This window comes from Lonchura striata, chromosome 20 (genome assembly GCF_046129695.1).
Source record: "Lonchura striata isolate bLonStr1 chromosome 20, bLonStr1.mat, whole genome shotgun sequence".
NCBI lineage: Eukaryota > Metazoa > Chordata > Aves > Passeriformes > Estrildidae > Lonchura > Lonchura striata.
In genome coordinates this window covers 3,767,259-3,785,691 of record NC_134622.1, presented here as the reverse complement: position 1 = coordinate 3,785,691, position 18,433 = coordinate 3,767,259, and the positions used below count along the sequence as shown (strand labels likewise).

The following is an 18,433-nucleotide window of genomic DNA, read 5'->3' as shown; positions in this document are numbered from 1 at the left end:
AAGAACTTTCTGCCACTATTTTGGATGCTGGTTCAGATGAGTAAATTTTCTGCTCTCCGATAGTAAATTTTCTGCTGTCTGGTAGTAACTTTGGAATATGCTTGGATTAATTTTGCTTTTAATCACTTTTGATTTATTTAGTGGCAATATCTCTCAGAGCTGCAGGAAAATGAGGATTGATGTGGATATAGTTTTGCAGAATGAAAGCCATTTTGCACATTTTTACTGCCATAGTAAATTGGTTATCAAGCATAATAAGTTATTAAATATTTGTTAAAATGTTATTCAAAGATTGATTCATTGTGTGCGTGTTGTTCTAATTCTTCCACTTTCTTCCTGGCAGACTTGTGGAATGCCAGAATCACGGACTTAAAGCAGAAAGTTGAAAATCTTTTCAATGAAAAGTGTGGTATGTTTATTGATTCTTTCTTACTGAAATGCCTTTCTTATGAACATGCAGTTAGGTGGATGTATGAGAGGTGTTCATATGTTTATTCCAGAGGTCCTGCAATCCTCGTGTACCTTACAGTTTCCCATCTGAGTTCATTCCCATGTGCTTGCAATCCAGTGTCACATTTCTATTTCTTATTTTACTTGGGTTTGAAAATGGAGAAGTTGTAGTAGGATTACAATTTTTTTTAGTGATCCACAGACAGAATGATTTCACATACTGGCACATCATTTTGAGCTTTCATTACTCTGCTTATAAATGGGACTTTGTATGACTCTGCATGATTCAAAACAGGTTGGGTGGTATCTAGAGAAATGTGCTCCATTATATTCCAGCACTTCTTCTAGTGCAGGCTGTTTGAAAACTAGTGACTTTTGGAAGTAATGGCTTCTCCTTATACTTTTGAGTGTGGGTTTTTGAACAAGAGCACTTCTCTCACCTGTCCTTGGTGCTGCTGTTCTCCAGAAGAGAAAGAGGCAGAATGCATTGCCTGCAGCAGTGTGTCCTGAAAAGACAGGTGCCTTCTAAGGAAGGCAGGAGCCTCCCTTGAAATGGAAAACATAAATCCCCTCCCTCTGAATTACTATAATATTGAAATTAAAGGTCTCTCAGGCAAAAATATGGGATTAGGAATAACAGTTCTTTATTAGGAAAAATAAAAATGCAGTAATACAAAACAACACTTCCAGACTCAGAACATGCCCTGTCCCCCTGTGTGTCAGGGAGGTGGCTCAGCCCCATCCCAGGGTGGCTCAGCCCTCCTGCAGTGCCAGCTGTGCTTCTGCTGGAGCAGGATCCTGCACAAGGGGGGAGTTTTCCTTGGAGCTCCAGGGCTGGGGGAGATGGGCCTGGGCTCCTCTGGGAATGCAGGGGGAAGGAAGCTGCTCCCCTGGGAATGCAGGGGGAAGGAAGCTGCTCCTCTGGGAATGCAGGGGAAGGAAGCTGCTCCTCTGGGAATGCAGGGGGAAGGAAGCTGCTCCTCTGGGAATGCAGGGGGCAAAGGCTGCTGTGCTGTTCCCAGGTCAGATTGGATCCAGGTAGGAATGCTGGGCTCCTCCCCTGGGCAGAGCATCTCCCCATGGATGATGGAATTTTCTCAGCCATGCAGGGACACTCAGTGGCCATGAACAGAAGATAATTAATAATTAATAGCCCATGAACAGTAGACATCTCCTGGAGGGAGGATTGGCTGTGGGAGAGATAAAGAAAACTGCCCCATGAGCAGTAGAGAACTGCCCCAGCTCTGACAGATGGCAATAGAAAACACACCCAGCCACATCCTGCATTTCCAACCTAAGACAAAAGTGGCATACATATAGGATAGTCATGCATGCAAACCAAGCCAGTGGCATGAGCTGGATGGAAATTACTAATTTTCAGCAAATTACAGTGAGATTTACTGCAACAGAATGAGTTAAGTTTGAAACTGTTAATTTTCTTCTGCAGACTCATAGCTGTCACCATAAAAAGCAAAGCCTGCTGGTTCTACCTAATCAAGTATATATGTGCCAACTAATCTATTGCATTTTTGCCAGGAATATTCTATTTCTGTACACTTCAGTTGCCTAACTGGTACCTTATTTGCTGTGTTGCATTTCAGGGGAGGCACTGGGACACGGAGGGCCAGTGAAGGTGCCATATGCACTGTTTGATTCCTACCCAGAGGATTTCTACGTGGAAGGGCTTCCTGAGGGGGTGCCCTTCCGCCAGCCTACAACTTTTGGGATTCCAAGACTAGAGAAGATCCTGAGAAGTAAACCCAAAATAAAATTTATTATTAAAAAGTAAGGCTCCCATATGTCTTTAATAATCTGTTCTAATGAGAATTGAAATGTAGACCCAAAAATGAAATTGTGTTGCCAAGTTGCTAAATTACTCTATAAAATACACACTGTTGTATTTTTAGTACTTGAGGAAATGGTTGGAAAGCTCTTGTGCCAGTGGAACAAGATACAATAATATCTTTGTTCTGAGAGACTCTTAGACTTTGTTTTGAGAGGAAAAACAAGTCCATATTTCTTAATCCATCACAATTATCACATCACTGGTTTAGTTCCTACTGCAGGGAGCACTTATGGGCTGCTCATAAAGCTTGCTGGTTTGTGTATTGAGAGCTGAGGAGTGGAGATTATTTTAATGAGAGCTGTAAGAATTTTCTTTCTTTCGCCTAGAACAGGCTTAGATATTCCTGTGCCAGTGCAGAAACAGTGGCAAGAGAAGTTACAAGGACAGGTAGTGATAGAACAAGGGTGAATGGCTTTAAACTGACAGAGAGCATGGTAAAATTAGATGTTTGGAAGGAATTTCACTGGGAGGGTGGTGAGGCCCAGAGCAGCTGTGGCTGCCCCATCCCTGGAAGTGTCCAAGGCCAGGTTAGATGGGGTTTTGAGCAGCCTGATGTAGTAGAAGGTGTCCCTGCCCACGGCAGGAGCAAGAAACTGGATGGGTTTTAGGTTCCTTCCAACCCAAACCAATCTAAGATTTCTGCGATTCTGGGAAGTTATGGAGCCTCTCAGTGATTGCTTTCTTGACTGTCTCTTTGGCTGAGAGAGTATCACTTAGTTACCATTTTTAGAAAATGGGATTTTCTTTAATGTTGATGCTACAATTTTATTATTGTATGTAAAATGTTCAATCTGTTTGCAGGCCTGAGATGCTTGAGGCAGCTATCAAAGAAAGTTCTGATAAAAGCCCCCAAGGTGAGTTTTATAACTGCTTAGCTTTCCAGATAACAGTTTATTTCAAGGGTTGAATATTAATTATAAGAGCAGCATGGTGTTAATAAATTCCTGGAAGATTTATTCTGTTTATTCCTGAAAGATCTATTAAATTGCAGTTGCTTTGTTTGTTGGCTTGTTTATTTTTAAGATGGGGTAAGCACTTACTAGTTACAGATTAAATATAGCTCTAAAAAGGGAGTATTAATTTTTTTAAGTTATTCACAAATAATTGTGCCTCTAATGTATTCTTTACTACATGCTATCAAAATGTAGCCAGTAATGTAGGATTCACATGATTTATTCAGGTCTAGAGATAAATTATTTACTCCTAGTATGTAGATCATCTAAATGACACATGCACCAGAGACAGGATAGCCAGTAGAAAATTGTGTCAGGTAGGTAGGTCATGGAAGAGAAGCTCCCATTTTGAAGCTGAAACTAGGTCCTCTTTGAAAACTTTGCCAATATTTGTTGTTTTGCAATATTTTCTTTATAGATGAGACTGAAGATTTTGAGCTCTCTATAAATGTTTTCTAAATTAATCCTCCTAGGAAAAAATAATTCCCCCAGTAAAGCCAATGTAGCAAGGACCACAAAAAACTCAGTGAAAACAGCTACAAGTGTTGGAGACCTAAACATTGTTAAAGTAACCATAAAAGGTGTGTATACTGGCTGGTTTGGTATCATAATACTTGTGCTTATATTCCTCGTGGTATCTGCTTAGTTTGATGTTTTCCTACAGTCAAGCTGGTTTGCTGAAGTACAGTCAAGAAAGAACATAAGATACCTTTTGGTTTTGCTGAGATGTTAAATATTATCTAACACTCATCAGTGACATCTCTAGAATTTTCTTAGTCCAACCACCTGAAGAAGCATCCACATTTTTATGATGCAATAATTTAAGTATTGATTTGCCGTTCTTGGCAACTTCCAGATGTCGGCAGTTGAACTGAATTGAATGACCATGCAGGCTGAACTGCTTTGTCTTAATACCAATTACTGCTTTTTTTGTTGCATGCTATGGCAATCTACTGAATGATCACTTTGCTTTTACCTTTACATACCTTTCTATGTTCCATAAGAAAGTAAAATACAATTTATTGGTTTAAATTACTTTACAAAATCATCTCTAGACATTTCTAGATTCATTCCTGGAAGCGTTCAGGGCCAGGTTAAGTGGGGCTTGGAGCAACTTGGTCTAGTAGAATGTGTCCCTGCCCGTGGCAGGGGTTTGGAACTAGATGATCTTCAAGGTCTCTTCCAAATCAACCATTCTAGGATTCTGTAATTTCTTAGCAACCATCTATTTGTATGTATTTCTACAATTTGGTGTTACTACTAAAATGAGGAATTGACAGTGCCTGTTTAGAAGCTTTTGGGTATACCTGCTTTGAGTAAACATGCAGGGATAAACAAGCTTCAAGAGGGGAAATTTGTGCTTAGTTCTCATGCTATTCTAACAATTTCTTCCAGATGATGAAAGTGAGCCACTGCCAAAAGCAGAAAGTGCCAGACAATTGAGAGAGCAAGTAAATGAGCTTTTTAGCCAGAAATTTGGTAATTGCCTCTTACTTCCCATTTTTGTATAGGTGTGAGTGCAATTAATGTTGTTCATACTGCAGTTACTGAATGAATATTCACTCACAGTGAATTATATATATGGTCGTTAAAATGAACAAATTTGAGAATTGCATGTGAATGTTGTGCTTTGACTCCAAAAAGAATCTTTTGTAAGTGATGTAGACAGTTTGGTGTATTAAACAAAGTCCTAAGAGTCTAGATTGCTGCTTCAGAGTTCCCCTTCCCTTTTCCTTTTTCCTGTGTCAACACAGATGAAGTATTTATTTTGTTGGAAGTCCATGGTTCTTCTCAGGGCTTCATAATCCTGACCTCTTAATACTTGGGATTAGAGTAACTTTAAAAATTCAATTTAACCCTTCTGCTGTGTATACTTTTGGGCTTTTTACTTTGCATTGTGCAGTAGCATTTACCTGGGTTTCCTTATCTGAAATTCCTTCACTTGTGCTGTGTTGAATTGCTTTTCATAGCATTGCAGGAAATGCTTTGATTTCCTTTGTGTAGCTATCTCCTGTTATATCCTGTTCTCTATGAGCAGAACCTGTGTTATTCATATGCTGAACTGTCTGAGTTTAAACTGTGACTAATGCTCTCATAGTAATGTTCATGAGTGTAATCCAGAACCTCATTTCTAACACTGTAATAATTTTATTGTCAAGTGAATTTTCATAGTTTCAGATCTGATAGAAAGCATTTTGTTTCTTAATCATCTGAGGACTTTTTCTTCACTGTAATCATAAATACTGTAGGTTTGAAAATAAATACAACCTCTCCCACTTAGGTGAAGCCACTGGTATGAATTTTCCTGTGAAAGTTCCATACAGAAAAATCACTAACAACCCTGGCTGTGTGTTGGTGGATGGAATGCCTCCAGGTGTGGCATTTAAAGCACCCAGTTATCTGGAACTCAACTCAATGAGGAAGATTCTGGAATCAGCAGAGTTTATCAAGTTTACTGTCATTAGGTATGTAGTTGCCATTAATTAGATCATGATTACAGCCCCGTAGATGGAATAAATGTGAGAGAAAAGAAGTTGTAGTAGTACATCTTTAAAAAGATGTTGGCTCTTTTTGGATTACAATATGTCAGGTTAAAGGAAGCCCAGATGTTCCTAGCATGAATGAAGGAGGACATGTCCAATTTAGTATGACAAAAGGCATATTACTAATACTGCATATTACAGCAAGCTGTCTTTTGAGTTTAAATCTAATCGTAATATGTAAAAAAGTGCTATCGTTTTCTGGGCCTTGCTCTCCCAGTCATAATACCAAGTTTTGAAACAAAAGCTCATTGGTTTTGTTTCAATATTTTAAAATACAATATTGTCCAATTATAGTATAAGGGAATTTCATTTGTATGTGTGTATCTCCATAGACATACACAGACACACACATCCCAATGTTAATTAGTATGCATTGAAGCAGAACAGATCAAACTTTGCAATCATTCTCAGGAGGAGTTGAAAGTATAAAATTGATCGATTTCTGTAACTTCTCAAATCACAGATGAATTCAAAGGAGTTTAAAAGCTTCAGTTTATCTTTAGAGAGAAATTTCATAGATTTTACTAAGGAGTCTGAATTCTCAACCCTTAATCATGACATATTCTAACCAGAAAGACTTTGATGTGTTTTTGAATTGAACCCTGAAGAAGAGGTGAGCCCTTGCTAAGTAGCAGTGACCAAGGGAAGGGTTTAGCTCTTCCCATACATGTTACTTTTCAAAATGCAAGTTTGGAAGAACCAAAGTCCCTAAGAGCTACTATTTCTTCTGTTTTACTTGCCTTTCTTTTAATTTTTAGCATGACCTCTGTTATAGAAGGTCTGGGGAGGTTACATTGGGAGGAAATGCCATGCAGTGCATTTTAGAACCAGTAATTTTTTTTTTTTTTTCCAGACCATTTCCAGGACTTGTGATTAACAATCGTAAGTATTTATGAGACACTGATGACAAATGTATTTTTGTAACCTACTAAGATTTATTTTCTACATCGTGTCTTAGTGGCAGAGGCCCCAAGTTGTTAAGGTCTCTGTATAACTCTTGCCTGTGTATTTCTCATTAAGATTTCCTGACTAAACACATATGTACAGTTAGCTTGAGGGCAGGGAATAAATTTGCATTTAAATCGCATAAGATTAGCATTGACTTGATACAAAAATGCAAGACTCTGATTTTTCAGCTGCAGAGTCCAAGAGAAATTTAGGATCCTGATGGAGCAACACACTTAGATGAGAGGTCCTATGTTGTAGGTTTAAATCCATCACAGTGGCAGTTGGTAAGCAAGAGCTTTCCAATAGCTGCACAGCCTTGTTCCAGTGAAAAATTCTGCATTCTGCTGAAACTGTAACTTTTTAGAGAGTCAGGCTGTAGTTAGCTGAAGTGCCATGGCCAATTTGGCCCTCACAATGAAATTGCTTGGGGTAGTGAGAGGGAAAGGTATAATATTTTGGTTGCTAAAATAATTGTGACCTGGTTGTTAGATGTAATTTAGGAGAAAAAACAAACCACAAAGACTGTCACTACAGTGTCCCTTGTGTTGTGTTCTTTGTGAGCCAATGTCCGATAAGAAATTCAGAGGCCAAATAAGCTGTCACAACTGGCCTCACCCAGCTGGAGCCTTAGCAACCCAGTGTTTGTTCAAATACACTCAGCCACCAGTGTGTTCCAGTAACAATACTGGAATATTGTTCATGCACTGCAAGTGTGAGATGTTCTCAAGAGGATATTGTATGTCCTCAAGAGGATATTGCAGCCCACTGACCTGCTCACAGACCTAGGAGCACTTCTGAGGTGGCAGAGAGGTCTCTCTGCAAGGGGGAGCCTTCAGGCAAGTAAATGTGTAATGGTATTTCCACGGAATTCAGATAGAAATTAAAGAATCCACTGAGCTGTTGTCAGCTCAGCATAAGTTGTCAACAATGTGTGTTGGGACTGGGGGAGCAGACTGGTCATGGGGCACATGAGGGTTGGGCATTATCTGCCAATAATATGACACTAATTATGATCAAAATGATCTTCTACTGATGATGATCAAAATCAATCCACTAATTGTGATCAAAATGATCTTATACTGATGGATACCAAGGTGAACAAGTGACAGGCTCTGAGCCTCATTATAAGCATGATGTTTTATTCTCATCTAAAGAACTTGTGGAAACTTAAGAGGAAATTTTTGGTGCTTGCAGGCAAGACAGGCAATGTTTTTCTTGTAACAGGAAAAAAATTGAACTGCATCTCAGTCACAGTGTTAGTAACCTGTTCATGTGAGGAGTTTCATGTGACGTTTCATGTTAGTAACCTGTTTATGTGAACCACTTTCATTGTGAAGTAAAACAATGATTATGCCTCATCTTAGAGCTGCTAGAAGAAGCTGAAGCAGAAGCAGAATCACCAGCAGCAGCAGCAGCCACTACCACAGCAGCACTACCAGGTGATGCAGAGTGTGACACGTGTCCTTGCAGGAGGGGTGGGGTATGGAGTTCTGCATCTCATTGGCAGATATCATTAGCAGTCATGTCCTAGGTCTGAGGTGCTCATGATGAGCCATTTCATTTTGAGAAATGAATAGCTGTTAACTTTAATAACTGTTAAACTTTAAATAACTTCAATAGCTGTTAAACATTAGTGGAAAGTGCCTCTACTTTCTTCAAGATGTGTCATTGTTGTGTTCCTTGATTTGATTTTTACAGCTGATGAGTGACTGGAAAGAAGGATTAGTGGGGGCAATGTGTAAAGGCAATTCAGCATCCATTTATTAATGTCTGCTTAGTTCAAATGTGTGCATGTCTGCATGTACAGCCAAGTGAAGTTTGCCTGCATAGCTGGCAGTGGGGTCTGGATGGAGTTTCTGCCTGCTGCCAAGCTCTGTAACCCCTGCTAGACTGCAGCTGGGACTGCACACACATCACCTGTCTTATAGTCTGAACAGAGAACTTAGCTTTGGGCTGGGAATTAACTAAAGTAAATGTGGTTGGGCAACTTTGCTTTCATCCAGTTCAGCTTCTAAATGTTCATATATGCCTTTTAAAAATGTGTATCCTAAGTTGGTGTAGTGCGGGGAAAACTTCTGCAGTTGACTGAATAAATCATTATACAAAGAAGCTGGGAAATTAAGAGAAAACATCTGATAAACATTTTAAGAGTAAGGGACACTTGTACGATGAAAATTATTGTAAAGGAAACTGCTGGTTCCTCTGTTTCCATGTGGAGGTGTGGGAGGGAGCAGATCAGTTGCTGGTGGTTTGTGAGCTGGCTGTAGTCTGTTGGTCCTTAACATCTGCAGCGTTAAAAAGGTTAAATGGTTTTCCCAGAACATGTTCATCTACAATCCATGCAGAGATAGTAGAAAACTCAGCATGGAATTAAAGCATACTTCTTGTCCTCTGTTACGCACCTTCCCACTCTGCCCCAAAGTACACATACCTGCCATCAAAGACAAAGCTTAGGAGAAGTGGTGACTCTCTTTAAGCTGTTCTAAATTTGGTATTCTGTGCAAATGCACATTGTGTTGTTCTGGGTTTTGGTGATATGTCTGCCACAGTGAACCATTCTTAGAAGATAAAGAGTTACATAGTTGATTGTAATAAATGTTTGGGGATATTTTATATTTTGTTGCAGTCTATAGATAGCTACACAAATCTATCTCAGTCAAAGAGATATGAGTCAGATTGGTTAAGAAAAATTAGGTGCTTTTTTCAGGAAAACCTAATTGCCCTAATCTGATTAATCTTGTTGAAACTATATTCATATTCATTTGACTGTATTTTTTTCATTTAAGAGCCAGATGAACCAAGCCAAATAGAAGTATCTATAGAAGGTAAGTGTCTCCAGTTAAAACCAAATATTTTTAAGTAATGCTGAACAAAGTTGCATCTGTTTTTAAAGTCAGGTCAGTCAAAACCAAGAAAAGGTATTTTACTGGTTCCTGGCACATTTCTTCATTTATAGTAATAACATGCTGCATCATGTGAAAAATACTTAGCAGCAAAATTTACTATTCAAATAATTTTACAAAGGACTTCTATGAATTCTTAATGGTTGTTGAGTCATGCCTATATATAGGCTCTGAGTGACTTCATATCCTGAATGATGCATCTAGTTGTTCAGTGCAGTAGTTTCAATTGATGCAAGTGAGTGATTGCCATCATCAGGAACTCTGAATGCCATATTGGCTTGGATACACTACACTGGGGGCAAGGGACTGGAGTATTGTTGTTCTAGCACTTAAATTCTAGAAAACATCCAACTTTCCTGTTGTCCAAGAATACACTTGAATTGTATCCTTTTCAGATAGAATTGTAGAATCATTTAGTTTAGAAAAACCTTCAGAAAGCATCAAGTCAGAATGATGCCACAGTACTGCCAAGCTCACCACTAAACCATCTCTCCAAGAGCTACATCTACCCAGTTTTTAAATGTCTCCAAGCATGGAGACTCCACCACTGCCCTGGGCAGCCTCTGCCAGGGCCTGACACCCCTTTTGTTGAAGTGTTTTCTGTATATAGATGCATGTAAGATCAAGGAAGCTGTAGGTTTTGTATCCCCCATGTGTTCTTGCATGTGGCCTTGGTGAATTAGAAATGCTGGATTGACCTGAGAGTTGGGATGTTGTTGTCTCTGTGTGCTCTGCTCCTGTAAATGCTGCCCTTGCTGCACCCAGCCTGGCCCTGGATGGCCACAGCTGTCCCTGCTGTGGTTCCAAGGTGATCCAGGGGGCTCTTGTACTTTGCTGGGGTGCTGCCTTTGTATCAGATGGTCCCAAGAAGGGTTTGCTGATGTGTCTGTGCCAGCTTGATGGCAACATAGCCAAGAGCCCTGGGATGGCAGCTGCTGTGCATCAGCACTTCTCATCCTGAGACTCTCAACTTTGGTTCATTCCCTAATCCTGCTCACACTGCTCCAAAAGAGCTCCTGTTCTTCTGTAGCCTTTTCAATGGAAATTCCCTTTCCAGTCTCCATTGCTTCACTCCCCCTGTCATGTCATTGAACTCTAAGCCAAGAGAACATTCTCAGCCAGAGTGAGTGCTACAAGCTGAGTTACAGGTTCACTCCAAGGGTTTTAAGTCAGTCTTTCTTGGACTGACCCTGTTGTAGCAATCAAGACAGAAAGAAGGCAAATGTTAAAAGAGTCACAGCAGAGCTGAGCTGCAGATTTTATGCTCACAGTTTTGAAGGCTGGAACATCAGGTATCTTTATCATGCCAAAACTTTATTCTGGGGGATTGCTGAAGCTAGATGGTGCAGGAAGAACTACAGTTGTTCCTGAATACTGTCAAGTGGAAGAAAATCATCTGGGGGCCTTCAGTGTAATGGTTTGGGTGAGATAGAAAAGCATAGTTATGAATTTGTCATCCAAAAGTGGCTTCAGACACTGTAATTACGGAAGTGTTTCTGTAAAAAGGCGTGCAGTGGCAAAAATCACTTCAGAACTACACTGGAAGGTATAAAATGATCATGTGGTGAAAGAGCTTGGTTTTGTAGCGATGAATTACTCTCACCCCAAACCTTCCAAACAACTCCAGAGAAAAAACAATTTCCTTCCAACGTTATATTGTCTGTAAAAAGAACAGAATCAGGCTCTATGTCATATGGACAGTGCCACACAGACACGAGATTCCTTTGATTTACCTCCAAGCATCCCTGCACTGAATAAAACTGTATCAAAAGGTGATGAATACTTTAGCCAACATGATTTTTTTTAAACATATCATAAGGCCTTCCTGTGTGATACTGTATTTTAAAAATCAGGTAGGGTTAAAATTTGTTTTGGACAGACTGAAATAGAATAATGCAGAAATCTGCATCTAGTTGAGAGAGAAGCAGTCCTACTAATGCCAATTGTATTTCCATTCATGAAGAACTAAAGTGCTCTAAGATCCTAAGCTGCTTTACTTTGCAGTGGAAATGGTAATTTCCACACAACCAGATTGCTGTGAATACACTTTCATTAATGATTATTAGTTTTAAAAGATAATAAATACTTCTTATGTTTTTATAAAATTTTATTTAAGTAAAACAGTAATAAAATTGGTGGGGAAATTCCACTTTTTTCATGCACGACTACTTTTTTTAACAGATAATACAGAAACAGAAGAAAAGTTTCAAATAAAGAAAGATCCAGACCTGACGTCATAGACCTCATCAACACTGGGTAAAAGAATTTAGTGTTTCTTGAAGTCAACACCTGTCAAGGAATAATATTTTTATATTTTTTTGGCTGGGGAAAGGAGAGATGAAGTATACTACTGAATGTCAGAAGGTGCCAGTACTTAATTGTGAATTATTTTATGTATCTCAGTTCTCACATATAAGATGTCAGATATTTTGCACTTTCTTACCCAAATACAATATAAAGCACACTGTGTTCAAATCTGTAAGGAAGTCCTAGAAGAATGTGGCCTAAAATGTGTGATGGTAATCACATATCTCAGAAGAAGAGTAACTGAAAGCTGAGAGAATTAGTGTTTATTAAAAGCTCTGACATGGTTGTGTGAAAAAACATTATTATTCTTGGTAATGCACATGCATTTCCAAATTGTAATTGAGCAGGAAAGCTCTTCATTATGATTGTAGTATTGTCTGACCTTGGGACACTCAGTAAAGCTATTAAGTGTGATGACAAACCAACCTTCTTTAAAAGTTTTCTTTCTTTTCTTTGCATAAATTAAACTTTTATGAGAAACCTAATTTACAGTACCCAAATGTCATGGGATGCACTGCAGCCAGTGAGATACAAAAAACTACCTCACTTGTCAATTAAAGGTCACAAAAAAGTTGTCTGAGCAATGGCTGCACAATTTGATGCTGCAGTAGTTCAGAGTTTTGGATGCTTTGGGCCATCCACTGAATTTACACTAAAATAAATATTTGTTCTAAAGTCTGACAAGAGACCACTAGAGCACACATTTGATCTCATATTTATTGAGAGTAATATTCAGCTTCTGCATGCTTGCTGAATTTAGGCCTAAAGAACTGGAAAATGGAATACAAACTGCTCATAGTTGTAATAAGGCACAAGGCTTCAATGAAACTAACTTAATTTTTTAATTTCTCTTACCTAGTCAGAAGCTTCCCGTTTTGAGAAGAGCCTGCTCAGCCTGTCTAGAGCTGTGTAATATAACTGTATAAGAGAAGTATCTTCTATACAAATCCTTTTGTACTATTATATAGAAATGTCTACTTTTTCAGCAGTTCTGTGAATTGATCTAATAATGACTGTAGATTTGGAATGTCTTGAGTTTACTTTGGAATATATTTTAAGGATTAAATTTGATTCAGCAGTGCTGGGGAGATGGCAGGGATTAAAATCAACAGGGACATAGCTCAGGCTGTCTACATTTTCCAGTAAAGGTGAATTTCACTGTACCTGAATGCATCCTAGCTTTTGTAATGAAAAATTCCTGTGAAGAGTTCAGTTTGTTTACTTTGGAGAAAAAAACCCTCTACATTAATTTTCAGCTATTATTTTAAATGTTTTATTGGATAATAATATCTGTATATTTGAGCTAATTTGAGCTAATTTTGCCTATTATATCTATCACAATTCATATGTTTTTCCTAAATAAAAGATAAAATTATCCACTTGATGGTTAGTGTGCATTAATGAGATTGATTGTGAAATGGTCAATATTCCAGTGTGTGGATTAGGAACCAATTGAAATGAAACCCCATCATAGTTTGTTCTGTTAATTCAAAGTAGTAAGTACATGTTGTATCAGAGTATCACACAGTTTACATATGATGGGTTTGGTCTTGCAGTCCTACCATAGGCAATAATTGTGTGAGTACTTTTCTGCTGAAGGCTGTGGGGGATGCTCTTCTGTTCATCTAGAACTAGTGATGGAAACATGCTACAACCAGCTCTAAGTTCTATTTTGTCAAAAACTCAGAATATTCTGTGAGTACAACAATTAAATGAAGCCCCCTGTGGTCTTGGTTATGCACCATAACATGTAAAACCCTGTACATAATTTTTTTTTCAAATTTCACGAACCAGAGATGTACAGTTCTGGCTATATGATAATCTCTAAAAATGCAGGTTATTTGCAAAGGTTTCTCATTTACTGCCATAAATGTGAGATGATTGCATTATGCAAAAATGGTAAATTATGTTCCCTGATGAAGAAATAAAAGACCTTTCTGATGTTTTTCAAAACTGTCCATGCAGTTATGTCTTCTACAACAAATCAAGTCCTGGCAGTAATTCTGTAGGCAGGTAGAACATGATGCAGCATGGCTATGTCCTGCCAGCAAAGAAGTAAGTTCCGGTCATGCTGTTGAGACTGAAATCCAGCTCTGGGTGGGTGAGGTGATTGGATCTTCAAGAAAAATTTTTGAAGCCTTAAATTCAGTTGAGTGCAGTGTCAGTTCTGTGGGAGCAACCTGAGATTCAGCAGGTAAATTCAGTGCAGCACATTTCTGTCATTCTGGAGGTGAGGGAGACCTCACAGGACATCTGCTTGTGTTTCACAGCATGCAGATCCAAGTGCTCCCACTTGAGCACTGGGACCTTGTGCTGCTGATGTCAGCAGGGGCAGGGTTATCTCCATGCTGAGACATTTTGAAAAAGCTCATCATGGTCCTACCTTCCTTCTCTCCAGGTAGGAGCTGGTGGTGACTGGTGCCATGCTGTCTTCCTGCCTCAGCAGACAGCCATCCCCATACCTGCCATACCTTACCTGTTAACCCAGCCATGTGGGCACTGCCCACCTTATAACCACATTTACCTGCTGCTCACTTGAACAGACATCCTGAGCTCCTCCAGCAGTAGTTTGGGACCAGGTTTTACATTTGCTTCTGAATGTTTAGAATGAGGAAATGACATAATGCAGCTTTCCCCAGGGTTCAGCTGGCTTGACTTTCCCTTCTGAAAAAGGAGGAGGGTTCATCCCTTCTTTGGTCACAGTCCTCTTTAGGAGGCACTTGGAGCACTGCTGCCTGCCCAGCTGTCTATTGCTGCTGGAGTTGTTAGTGCTCACCCAAAATGAGGGCAGCATCACAGCAAAGGGCCTGGGAAAAGAAATAATTCCAGGCTATTGCCTTGTGAAGTGTGTAACAGCAGAGTGGCTCTGCTGAAACTTTGTATGCAGGAGCTGAAAAAAAAATAAAGTGGAAATGGTTGCAGTGGTTTTGCTGAAAGGACTGGAGTCTTTACATGGTGGACATTGTGAATGGCCTGCTGCTGGGTGGGCAGTAATGCTGATGGGCTGGCACTCATTGCTGAAGGCTCTTTTTGGTTTCAGACATGTTGGGTTATATCCAGTTGAGAGAAATTAGTCTGACAAAATAATTACACCAATATTTTTACCTTCCAAATATCAATTCAATATTAAGAAATTACCTATAGTCCTAACAGCAGACTTTAAGATGTTGACCATGTATGAAAATCTCACTCATTTTCAAACTAGTAGTACATGAGATAGGCCCTAAAAAGACTTGGCTGTACTAATAAATAAATTAATAAATGAATGAATAAATTAAATTCCAGTAACTTACAAGAGTTCTGACTAGTTTTTGTCCCAACAGGGAAGATTTGTGGTGATGAAGAAGCAGACAAGTATTTATTCCCATGTTTTACTGAAAACCGGTCTTGTGCAGTGGACTGTCTCCTGTCTCTTAAATGAGAATTTTCTATCCAAGTGAGGTAGCATTCAGGGTGTCCATGGTGGAACTGGGCATTCCTCAGATATGGCACCCTGGCTTTTCTCACAGCATACCCACCACCTGACAGCCAGTACCTCTGTGATGCAGTTGCTGGCCAGTCTTTTTCTCTTGGGAGTTGAATTTTTCTACATAGAAAATTTGAATCTCTTCTTGTTTCTTTTCATGTCTGTCCTGTCAGAGGCTCACAGCCAAGGAAGAGGGGGGCAGGCTCTCATTTCTGTAATTGTGTAACAGCTCTGTGCTATCAGTGACATAAGGCTTTCCTTGGCTCTGGAATGAATTAAACTGAAATTTAAACTACCAAAAATCAAAAATTTAATTTTGAGTGAAGATTAGGGTGGCATCTATTCCATCTGTCTGCTCTTATATCCTGAGAGGTTTTGGTACTAGTTTTGGGTGGAGCAGTGCCAAAAAGAGGATAGTCCATTCGCCTAAGAAACTCTTAACCTCCAACAGCCTTGACTGAAAGCCATTCCCTGAAGTCCTGTGTGTGCTGTTCCCACTCCAGAGCAGAGGGGCCTTGCTGAGAGCACTGCTGCCAGCTTGGTCTGGAGGACGTGGATCTTCTCCATCTCTCTCAAAATGGGATCCTGTGTTCAGATCCCACCCTTGTTTCCTAAAACATGAATCAGTTCATGAACTCAACAAACTTTGTGGTTTGACACTGGCCGGATGCCAGGCACCCAAAAAAGTCTCTCACTTCTCCTCTCCTGCCACAGCTGGGCAGAGGAGAGGGGAACATTTCATGAAGGCTTCATGAGTTGAGAAAAGGCCTAGAAGAGAACACTCCAAAGGCAAACCAGGCTTGGCTTAGAGATACAGTGATTTTTTTTTACTAACTAAATTAGAGGAGGATAATGAGAAGTAGAATAAGTCCTAAAAACACCTTTTTGTCCCCCAACCCCTCTGTCCTTCCCACCAACAGCTCAGGGAGACAGAACAGGGGGTTTGGGTGAGTTCATCACCTAAGATCTTCCCCTGTGACACCATGGAGTCCCTCCCATGGGAGAGACAGTTCTCCTTTAACTTCTCCAATGTGGTTCCCATCTCCCGAGCAGCAGTCCTACCACACCTGCTGCAATGGGAGTCCCTCCCATGGGCACCCAGCCCTCCCAAAGCTGCTGCGACGTGGGTCTCTTTCCACAGGGTGCAATCCTCCAAGGACAGGCTGCTCCAGCCTGGAAGCAGGGACCCCCTCTTTCCACTGGGTCTTCCACTGAACACAGCCTCCTCCAGGAATCTTCCACTGGACACAGCCTCCTCCAGGAATCTTCCACTGGATCACAGCTTCCTCCAGGCATCTACTGCTCCGGCCTGGGCACCTCCCCACGGGCCGAGTGGATCTCTGCATCCCCCATGGATTCCCAGGGGCTGTGGGTGAATCTGCATCCCCCATGGATCCCTGTGGGCTGCAGGGGCCCAGCTGCTTCACCATGGCTGCAGAGGAATCTCAGCTCCTGCACCTGGAGCACCTCCTGCCCCTCCTTCCCCACTGACCCTGGTGTGTCCAGGTTGTTTCCCTCACATGTTCTCACCTCCTCCCTTCTCTGTCTGGGAAACACTGTGCATGCCCCACTGTGTTTTGATTTTCTTCTTAAATATGTTATCACAGAGGTGTTACCACCGTCTCTAGTTGTCCCAGCTTTGGCCAGCAGCATGTCCATCTTCAGAGCCATCAGGGATTGGCTCTCCTGGACATCTGGCAGCTTTAAGCAGCTTCTCACAGGAGGCACCTCTGTAGCCCCCCTGCTACCAAAACCCAGACTGTGCAAAACAAACAGAACTTGGCTTGTTCACATGGGATGTTCCTCTTTTGAGAATTTTCTTCTAAAATCTTGCTGCGTGACACATACTAGCTATGAGATATTTGATGGAACACTCAGTAATGTATCACACAGAGTTAGAGGTGGTGTTGCACTGTGAACTAATCCTTCACGGACAGCGCATCAAAAACCTCTCATTTCTCACATCACAAGATGAAGAATGAGGAAACAGGAAGAAACATGTGAATTAAGTGTTTTCCAGAAATGTACGGTCTGTAATGCAGTCTTAAATTTAGTACAAACAATTGTAATTATGAAATTAGCTGTTATGACAAATTATGGAGCTCTGCATAAGCAGCAGTTATCTGGTGACTAACAGAGCAGAATCCAAACAGCCCTGGATGGATTATTTTTAATATCTGTGATTGTGTAATATGCAAGGGACTTCCCCTGCATATCGGGAAGTCCCCCTGTTAAAATAATAAGAAACCAAATGTAAATGACCATTTAGTATTGCACAGCTGCAAGTACCCCACCCAAGTTCCATGGGAGGGCTGTCGTTAGTATCTGATGTTTTTAATGCAGCCATAGCAAGTTTTGTCTTTACAAGCTAACAAGGGCATTGGGCTGATCCTGTGCCAGGGTTTGCTGCTGCTGGTCGTGAGGAGAGCCCCTGGCAGCTCTGCTTGGCCTGGGGCTGCTGCCTGCCAGGGTCAGGGGTGCTGTCTCTGCCTGAGGCACCTCTGCTCCTGGCTGAGTGTGGGGCCGGGTTTGCTCTAACACCCAGCTCATGGTGACGAGCTGGGGACATTGGCTGCATGGGGCACACTGGGTTTCAGAGGGAATGGAGCTGAGTGTTCACAGCTGGCTGCAGCTGGGCTCCTCCGAGGATCCTGTGGAGAGCAGAGCCTGGCTCTGTCGGGTGACAGCCTGCCTCTGGTGCCCACTGTAACTGAGGGTGCCCTGGTGGGGACAAAAGCGCTCCTGGGTACACCTTTGTAGTGTGGAATTGATCCCTGCAGCTCTCACATCCCTTCTGATCCTTCTGCTCAGGGCTGAGGATGGAGAAGGAGGACATGAATGCAGCTGGTGCCCTGGCATTCCAGAACGGCTTAGCAGGGAACTCTCCTGCGGTCGCAGCGGGACACAGGGATCTGTCTCCAGCCCACTTGGGGGGTTCCCTATGCCTGGGGTCCCCTCCCATTCAGCCCTGTGCCCAGGTAAGGTGGCGAGCAGGGCTGGGACTGGCTTAGGTGCTC

General features: G+C 41.1%; 1 protein-coding gene across 1 annotated transcript in view; it reads left to right on the top strand.

The window, feature by feature from the left end:
• Nucleotides 1-13,329, top strand: part of GTF2I (general transcription factor IIi) — a 55,269-nt gene extending 41,940 nt beyond the window's left edge. The window contains exons 25-35 of the mRNA XM_077787638.1: nt 344-409; nt 2,052-2,235; nt 3,098-3,150; nt 3,723-3,830; nt 4,645-4,728; nt 5,531-5,714; nt 6,646-6,674; nt 8,105-8,179; nt 9,527-9,565; nt 11,825-11,899; nt 12,810-13,329. Of these exons, the coding sequence (XP_077643764.1) occupies nt 344-409; nt 2,052-2,235; nt 3,098-3,150; nt 3,723-3,830; nt 4,645-4,728; nt 5,531-5,714; nt 6,646-6,674; nt 8,105-8,179; nt 9,527-9,565; nt 11,825-11,883 (881 nt within the window). The 3' untranslated portion in view covers nt 11,884-11,899; nt 12,810-13,329. The remainder of the gene's footprint in view (nt 1-343; nt 410-2,051; nt 2,236-3,097; nt 3,151-3,722; nt 3,831-4,644; nt 4,729-5,530; nt 5,715-6,645; nt 6,675-8,104; nt 8,180-9,526; nt 9,566-11,824; nt 11,900-12,809) is intronic.
• Nucleotides 13,330-18,433: the final 5,104 nt, after the last annotated feature.